Below are 9,845 nucleotides of genomic sequence, written 5' to 3'. Positions count from 1 at the left end.
ATTTTGCTTGCGATACAGTGTCACTCATAGTTGTTGAAATATCACTCATAATCGCACTACAATTATAGAAATGTCACTCATAGCAACCTGAAACCTTGGCAGCTATGCATGCACACGTTGATTAAACGGTTGGAATTCTTAACCATTTACTGTAATTTTTTTTATTCTGATTCAATAGAAAAGAAAGCTTGTATGGTAAAAATACAATTAAAACAGATTATTGTAACTCGATCACACACAAAGTGGAATGTTGTATTGTTTATTAAGCGCGACACAAGGTGTACCAGGCGTTACTTAGCAAAATCCCTTTTGTAAAATACTTTCATGTCCATAAACCAGGGAAGGATTCGTGTTTTGCTACCTGAACACCAGATATGGTAGTGCTCCATGCACTTTTGTAGGGAAAACCCCACATTTTTTAAATTTTTTAAACATAACAAAAGATTATAGTTTATTACCCATCTCTTTGCTCCATTCCTCCCGCATGAACAAACCTGTATAAAATGTCCTGCACTGGAATCAAGGACCTCTTCTAAGGATCATTCAACAAGTTTGTTTTTAAGGACACCACTTCCTCCAAGTTTTCCTGTGTTGAGCATGGAGGCGTGAATCTACTAAATTTGAAGGGCACTGTGCTGGCGTCACAAGAATTATTTAATAATAGTTTGTTTTTACAACTAAATTTCTTCCCTAAAATAACTTACTCCCTCTGCTACATTATAAGATAATGCTGGGGGAAGGACAGAAAGTAAGGGGAGTGGTGGGTATGAAGAAACTACGGTGGGTTTTCATTAACAAATTCTGCTAAAAAGACTAGCTAAAAGGGCTTTAGCTAAACAATCAATGACCAATAAAATACAGTGCTCCACTATCATAGGTTTTTATCAAGTTTGGCATGCCGAATCATAGTGGATTCTACTATTTTAAAGCTGATAATATTTAAAGTGAGTGCAAAGATTAAAAGGAAAAACAACTATTTTCATTGTGTAAAAAGAAAAGTATTTAACATACTCTGGTGATTCAAACACGCTTTTTTTCACTCAAAACTTTCAGAGTCAATTTTTATTTTACTTAGATGAGTTCACACCAATGTATACTGCTCTTTTGCTGCCTATGCGTCCAGTAAAATTCTAGATATAAAACTATGTAAGAAGGAAGGCCTCCGCAGGGCACAAAAAGAGGATAGTTTAAGTGTTGGCTAAGAACGCCAATATTATCCAGGAGGAAGCCCAACACTGTGCACCCACAAATCCTGGAGGCTGAGAGGCAACGGCCACGCAAGGAAATTGGAACACAAAGCACCCCAACAAGTGACCCAATGTGAGCCAGGATTGTGCCAGCAAAAGGCAAATGTGAAACTTTAAAATATGGGTATAAGCAGAGGTGGAAACGGGGATATACGAAGGGTTAAACACCAGCCCAAGCAAAATTCTGCAGTCAAATCCAAAATGGCAAACATTCTTGTTAATCCAAAGTGAATGTGAAAACCCACGGATGCAATGTGAAAAAAGGGAAAAATAATTCAGCACTAAAGCGGTGTCGATCATAAAGAAGAAATCCCCAAAAACCCAAATCATACAATGGGGATTTAAAGAGTGACTGGTTTTGTCTACTATCCCAGGTACATACTAGCAAAAATGTAGGTAAAGTCAAGATTTTGTTATGCTTTTATGTGAAATCTACTTCATGCCCAACCAACTCCCCTGCATTAACATGGTATTTAGAAATAATTTGGTGGGGACAAAGTGGGTAGGCTTGGTCAAATGGCACCAATTTTTTCTACTCATTAAAATGTTCCACTGTATATTTATTGTTCTTTGCAAAAACGATGAAAATATCTGGCAAGCCTTCCCCGGATAATTAACGGGATGAACGATAAGACAGTAAAACACTTTCAGAAACGGTGTCGTCCTGGAGCTGTACAAAAAATAAATATGCACTCTTTTTTTGACATTCATTCAGATGGGAAAATACAGCCAAAGCAGGGAGTTTGAGGTGTACATCCACAGATCTGGACCGAAAACGCACACTTTAGGGATATACATGTAAAAACTTTTGTCTACCCCTCGAATTGATAAACTACTCCAACTGCTTATTCGGGCATAGCCAATGGTATTCCAGTGAGATATGCAGCTTTCCACACTTGCATTTTTAAAAACTGTATTTAAAGAATTAGGCATATTCAGTTATATACACTCAGGCACCTAACATTTTCTTAGCCATCCTAGAAAGACTGCTGCTTTAAATGTATAAATCATTAACTACAAAATATGCAAGAGGAAAAAATGTCACGGAAAACCAAACATGATTTTTTTGCTCTCGTGTTAATGGGATCCGCTGCAGACCTCTATTGTCATCCACACTGTACTGCCACTATACAGAAGATTGGCAACACCAAATCTGCATTAACTGTTTCTTCACTCCACCACAGGAACCACAGGTCAATGGAGGGCTTTAGAAGTGTATGTAAAATGGGAACAAAATACACACACCAAAAACAGGATGCAGTGTGACCACTTTGCTGAGTTGTACAAATTGCCCACCTAAAACAAGGGAGCTCAGAAACACGAAATCCTTTGTTGAACATGCTGGCGCACTTCCATGTCAGAACCCAAACAGGGGTGCAAAATCGTTGCTGGAGAGCCAACCTTACCCTAAACATTATAGTCACTTTAGGATCCTGCAATATATTTGTATTGCATTAAATATGCATGTATAAAAAAAGAATAGCCAAATATAAACTCCAGACCAAATGAGATGTTAAAAAAACACAAAACATAAGGAAACAGTTTACAGTGACACTTCTTTAAAAAATAGAATTGCTTGCTTATTAATTCAATTTTGAAATGTGACCACTGATTGGCCAACAGATTTCTGGGTGTGGTTTGTTTTGAAGTGGGTGCTATTTGTTCTGAATACCAGTTTTTGGTTGGCTAGTCTTCCACATTCCGACTGAGAAGTCGGAGGAAGCTGGGAATGGGGTCAGTTCAGCGGAATAGAGCTCTGTATATTTTGTCACTCTTCATGTCCGTTGCCATTCCGGAAATCAATCGATGTACTGGGAAAGCCAACGGAATCCCTCGCCATAACCCTGCCTCTTGAGTACGCTGCACATGAACACTTCCATTGGGCGCGCATTCAGATCCTTCAGTGGCACGTTACCCTGTAAGACACAAGAACATGTTATTATAAGCAGAGTTTGAATTCCCCCTGATTAAGCACACACCATTTAACTGTAACCTTTTTAATTTCTCAGACGGATGCTGCCATGTCGGACTGGGGCAGAAAATAGGCCCGGGCACCAAAATAGAAGCAGCCCCTGTTAGCGAATCAGACAGCCTAAACGTAGCATACATCTATAAATCGGGGCAGTTCTAACTTGATGTACATGTAGGTCTTTTGCAAAGCATGGGAGACTAAATGCATTTGTGCCTGCAGCATGCACTGTTTGTGGCAATATCTGGGAAATCAACAGAAAAAACGGCTCACACACCACTGTCAGACCAACCGTTCTGGCACTGCTAGATTGCTCTGCAGCTAACCGCAACTCTGGATGCTACATTTCTCTAAGACACAACATAAACCATTAGTTTCCTCTAACTGATATATGAAATCATTCAAAAGGTTGCCATTGGCATTGCAGGTCCAAGACAACCCTTCCCTGCTGCTTGGCAAGGCGAGAGAGGATTACTAATTTTTTTTCCAACACCCCAGCTAACCCATGCACATCTATAATTCAATATTGGTCTCCAAAAGCTGCACTCTTGACTGAAATCTCTGTGAAATATTTTGAAAGTGATTCCAAGAAGTTCATCATTTGTTCATAAACAATGGAAAAATGTGGCCAACCACACAGCCCTTTGCAGTCATTTCTCTTATTGTTTTTCACAACAATAATGTTCAAAGACGACCTACATTTTTGTTGATAATTTGGAAAGGATGTATGAAAATGCACCAAACTTAAATCAATGACAATTGACACTACAAGCACGTGAAGTATTTGTTCTCCTGCTTATATTATGTTTTTTAGGCATATAAGAGCAGGTTTGTTGGGAGGTAAACCTGGCATGTACCCGTGCCCTGAGTGCTTGTGAAACTGGTATCTTGACTTTTTACTCTGTTGCGGTCTAACACAAATCTAGTGTGTTCACAGTGGCCTAGGGGGGTCCATAGTAATGCACAGTCCAGAAACTGTTCTGTGACCTAAAGGGACCCATCAAGAATGTCCTCATAGTTAGTTGGCATTAGACTGCTGTCCCTGCAAAAGCGATGATGGTGAGACCCGTGTCAGAAGAGTGGGGTCCACTGATCCACTCAGGTAAAGTTCCTCCATTAGTCCACATGTGTGCATGTAGCCTATGTAAGGTAGTAGGATTCTGTATGTTGTATGAGTCTGGGTACCAGGACCAGTGGGATGTACTTTGGATGCCCTTGGGTTAGCATGCCCCAAGATGGAGGATGAGGACACCTTCACCAGACCATGAAAGTGCACTACCTACATTCATGTAACTGGACGTTGGTGGCCCAGACACTGTAGTGAGGATGATGGAGAAAGGACTTGCCTTAGAAATTCAGTGTGGACCTGGTTACCAAAGGAATGCTGATTAATTCTTGCTGCGCACTGCCATTTGATAGATGGTAATGGGAAGGTGAGTAAGTTTCGAGGAAGGGCCTGCCCTTTTGTTTGTCCTAGATTAGTGCATCAGGAAGGCCTTGGTTTTTTCAATAATCCTATTTGTAATCAGCACCACTACTACCTGCTGCGACAGCCATCAACATGCACAAAGACTGTGTCTAAGGAGCAGCCAGAAAATTATACTTGAAAGGTAACCTACCCAAACTAGTTCTGGAAACGTGGACAGTGGATTCCTATCCCTTGTCTGGAACATGTGTATACGAGTGGGATCCAAACCACTACACAAGGTTTTTGTTTCACATTTTCGTTGACCATGGAAGGAAAGGCTCCTCATAATACACAAAGAGCTTCTTTGTGAGCAGAGGTGTGCAGATATCACCGGAAGTCTGCACAACTTGCTGGAGAAGCATGATCTGCCTAACCTACAAGGGTGTCTGCTCTGAGAGGGAAGGAGAATGTCTGGCTCTGCAGGAGTCTTTTCCGGGAGAAGCAAGCTGTGTTCCTTGCATGCGGGGACACTAAGCCATATCAGACTGTCCCTGGGAGCAAAGACAAGGCCGACCCATGTTGTGAGGAGTTTCCCATCACAGCCTACAATGAAGCCAGCAACCCTGCAATGTCAGAAGGCCTGGTGCAGCTGCTTCCTCCTCCCCAAACCCCCTAGTTAAGCCTGAGAAGGAGCGGTCATCACTGCTGAAACCGAAGGTGATCACAGGCTGGAGGCTGCAATGAGCAGCAACTGAAAATCATTCTGGAGGCCACATCTAGCGGGAGGAGCATCTACTGAACAGGTATACTATGCTGCTACTCCTCTGGGGTAAAGGAACTAAACACGAAGGTTGTGTCAGCAGATGTAATCCTGAGAGTGCCTGCAAGAGGAGCACACTCCAGCACCAATTAACTGCGACAGCATGAAGGGACCTTGCATGACAAAGACTGAACTAGATATGCAAACTAAGCAAACGGAGTTCTGCCTGGGAAAAATTACTGTTGCTTAAGTGATCCTTTTAATTTGGGTACAACCAATGGACTTGTATCGTGATTTACTCCATGTGAGTGGAGGCCTAGTGAACTGAACCTGTGCATAATCTGTGCCTGTTCCTTCATTAGGGTCTGTAGACACAATAACCACTCCTAGAACAGAAGGAGGGTGCCATAGCAGGTGGTTCCTTATCTAGACATCACAGTTGGATTTACAATCTGGCAACTGAGCCCCACTGAACTGTGCCGTATTACATTTTGTTTCCATCATAAAGTACTTTTTTTTTTACTATCTCAAATGCTGGGCTCATTGTATCTGTGAAGTTTTGAGCTCTTGCGCCCCCACCCCCACCCCCACACCTTTGCATTAATGATTATGATAGTACCAGGAGGTAATGAACATCGATGGTTCCTCGTATTGACCATCAATTCGCTTATAAGTAATGTTACTGTCATTAGGAAGTATAAATGGCCCATTCGTTAATGGCCAGTGGCACCAATTAATATTCATGGTGTGGGGCAGTAACAGTTAAGTGTATCCTGCTCGGAGTACCAAGGGGGCCAGTTGTTAAAGACCCTGAATGGCTCCATGCATTAATAACCTCCAAGGACCCCAGTCTGTAATGGCAGAATACATTAATAGCCTGTATATGGACCAGTACAAAATGCATGTTGCTGGCCTCTTGGATTTATTAACTCTAATGACTCAGACAATCTCGGCTGACAGTAATGATAGTTAATTTTTATTTACTGTAAAACCCCTCAATGAATTTTAACGATGGAAAGAGAGACCACAGTAACCTAGAATGTGGCAAGTCATTTAGGAGCAACATTACTGCCCTAACCAGCTATTCCCCAACACTAACTTCGGATCCAACTTTTAAAAGCAAAGTCATTGAGAATTCGATTTCAGAACGAATTCTTTAAAATACTTTTTTTTTTATTCGAATGGTGAATAATCACCCAGCCAGTTTACAATGTAAAAATATATTGTAATCTCGCTCCCTCTTTACTTATTCACGCTTTTCTTGGTTTTTCTTTTCTCCCACTCCACTTATAACCTACCATAACTGTATAGCCAAACAAAAAAGAGGGCCACCCCAAGTACTTACTATGTACCACTTACCCTGTAACGCATAGGACGGCTATCCATACAAAGATTTTTCCCTGTGTTTTGTTTGTATGTGTATAAATACCATAAATAAAAATAAAATACAAAAATAAAATAAAAAAACCTGCCTTTTACAAACTCATATAAAAAACGAACAGCAAATGTACAATATCACGTTAATATTTAACGTTGCCAAGGTGTTCGGCTTTTAGCACCTAAGACAAGTTGATGAAGGTATGTAATTAAAATACTAAGGAAATAAGTGAACTTTAGGCAAAGTCAGATAAAGGAAATCTATTATAGAGTATAATAAACAAATTCACATTGCAGAACATTGTGCCATTCAAAAACCCTTTCTATTACCATGAATGTAAAAGTCAGCAACCTTTGTTGTCTTACCTTTCCTGTGGTCTGTCCATATAGTCCAAACTTTTCCCGGAGCTTCTCTTCGCTGATTGCTTCAGGGCGGTCTATTTTATTACCCAGAATTAGGATTGGCACGTTGGATATTGTTTCATCAGTCATTAATGCCTACAACAGAGAACGAAAACACTATTCAACTGCACAGAGTAGATTAGTGACATCCAGAAGAACTCTTAAGTTATGACACTTCACTAAAAATCAGCTGTACGTGTGGTCATATTTCGTATATACATTTTTAGTAAGTTCGTATATAAAACTTTAGAGAACAATGCAGTACATTAAACGCATGTGTACAAATCACTGAAACTTAAAGGGAAGTAGGAAGCATAGGTTTCATAGGCAATGCTGATTTCAGACTGGCTGTTTGGTGCGGTCTTCCAAAGTAAAAAATAAATACAAACAAACAAAAAACGGTAAGGTATAAAGAATCTGAGAGTTTTGTGACAAAAGGGTAATTTGTGAAAGGCAGAGTACAAATTAAGAAATAAAATTATCACTTAAGAATTTGATACCAATAAAATAAATCATTACAATCCTCATAGGAAAAACACGACATCTCGGATCACTTGCCAGCATCTACACCCTCTTTCCACCAACTACACATCATCATAAAAATACATTAAGTAACTGAGTTAACCATCACAGAAACATGCAAAGTATTGTACTTCTATCTATACTTAAGATGGCACCGGACATAGACTATTATTTAGTTAGCCAAGGTTTAATGCAACTGCTCCTTCGAGGAATTTTAAATTAATGCCTCCCTATTCTCACGAGTTCTTCTATTGTCCTTAAGTATGATGGCCCTGGCAGCTGAAGCCTTGAAAAAGGTGGTGCACACAACCACATTGTAACCAATTTGTTGTTCAACAAACAGGAGTCACGGGTCCTCTTGTGAGCACCAGTGAACCTCTTAACTCTTCTAGCGGGTGCGTTGGCCAACAGCCAATATCAGCATTACATCCAGAGTGTGGCCAATGCTGAGGAGGGTTAAAAATTAACCTCCGGCGCTTGCTCCTGAGACTTGTTTCATCAGCATGCCAGGTGGCACGCCGACATACCTCCCTACCAGAGCGGCCAGAAAGGAGAAGGTGAGTGCTCTCTCATGCGTCTGGTGGAGATTGTAGGCTATGTCCCCAAACTTTAGGCAGGTATCACTGGAAAGGAAAGAGAGTGTACTTTTTCCAGTGACGTCTCAAACGAATTCCTGGGGGGCATGCAATTTGTTTGGCCAGCAATGTTTGTTTTCCCTGGGGGCACAATCGACTTCCTTCAGGGGCAAATATAACTGAAAGGGGGGGGGGGGGAGGCCTAAGAGATGCACGCAAGTCACGTCACTCTGGACCCCCACCAAATGTCTAGTTTTCAGAAATGTATGGCTTTGGCAGGTTTGTCTGGGTGCTGTCGGAGCTAGGCCACAAAATCCACAGGCACTCACATTGTAAAATAAGCATTGGCGATGCCAATAGATCGCGCTGATGGGAGACCATTGGCTTTGTCAATGGGGTGGTGCACAGAGATCACCTGAGTGATGGAGAACAGAGCTTACGAGAAGAATTTGGTTTGAATTCAACTATTAGCCCTGGAAGAGTGTTCAATATTTTTAAAATTGGGTCATTAATGACGCAGTTCATACTCGTGATAAAGTGCTAACTCATAGTTAAGACATGGAATGTCACACATAAGTGCATTGAGGTTCAATAATCTAGTGCCCTCTTAATTAACAATCTAGGCCTTCTGACAGCACCAAAATTGTTTTTTACCTTGACAAAATAAACTAATATTACCAACTAAAAACGACAACTGCAAAAACAGCACGTTTGGCTTGCATTTTGGGTCCTAATTATATATTTTTTGTAAAGCGTGCTGCAGTGAAAAAGAAACAGCAAAAACAATTACTTTTTATGAACAATGAATCTAAAAGGCAAATAATTGAATGTGTACTTTTGAGTTGTAAAATCATGGCGTCACAACACCAAACGTCTAATGAACATCAACCACTTGCAGTTCAAAGCATAGCAGTAAAATCTATAGAAGGTGCCTTCTGTGAAAGGGCAGGGGCAATACCCTTTCCACCACTGCAGAACGTCATTGGAGCGAATGGGCACCTGTCTAGACAACTGCTCCTTCAGCTTCAAAGTGGAACAAGCATTGGCATAGCCAATAGGTCTCGCTTTTGGAACCTTATAAGTATTTAGTTATGCAGCACAAGATCCTTGGTGCAACATCATCAACTGTTGCATGGCTACACACTTATAAGGTTCCAAAGGCGAGACCTATTGGCTATGCCAATGCTTGTTATAAATTGGTGTGGATCTCCTTGAGTCGTGTGTATCATTTGGTGTCGATTTGAGGCGAGTGGTATGGTGCGCTATGGATTTGCATGTTGTATTTCGTAATATATGGAGTATAGTATTGTTTAGTTGAAGGGTGTAGTGTTATGCTGACATTAGTTCCGCTAGCACGTGAATATACAAGCATACTTAGTCCATTTGAAAACACATCATGAAATGCATAGATGCAAACCTGAAGAACACAAGGCCGGAGATCCCATGGGTCTGTTCTTGGATTTCGTGCTGATGGGGGAGATATTAGACGTCCAGCTTTCCTGTTATTTATATAGCAAACTGTCTTCAATGGAATCTTGGCACTACAATATTATAACCTTATTTACTGTAAGAGCTAGATGAACGT

At 40.8% G+C, this 9,845-nt stretch overlaps 1 protein-coding gene across 1 annotated transcript in view; it reads right to left on the bottom strand.

The window, feature by feature from the left end:
• Positions 1-243: 243 nt before the first annotated feature.
• The window catches only part of SAR1A (secretion associated Ras related GTPase 1A), a 109,069-nt gene continuing 99,467 nt past the window's right edge, over positions 244-9,845 (bottom strand). The window contains exons 6-7 of the mRNA XM_078643071.1: positions 7,128-7,259; positions 244-3,163 (exon numbers count right to left, since the gene is read on the bottom strand). Coding sequence (XP_078499197.1) covers positions 3,047-3,163; positions 7,128-7,259 — 249 coding nt within the window. The 3' untranslated portion in view covers positions 244-3,046. The remainder of the gene's footprint in view (positions 3,164-7,127; positions 7,260-9,845) is intronic.

This window comes from Lissotriton helveticus, chromosome 5_1 (assembly GCF_964261635.1).
Source record: "Lissotriton helveticus chromosome 5_1, aLisHel1.1, whole genome shotgun sequence".
Lineage (NCBI taxonomy): Eukaryota > Metazoa > Chordata > Amphibia > Caudata > Salamandridae > Lissotriton > Lissotriton helveticus.
The sequence above is the reverse complement of the archived record's forward strand: the minus strand, read 5'-3'. Positions and strand labels throughout refer to the sequence as shown.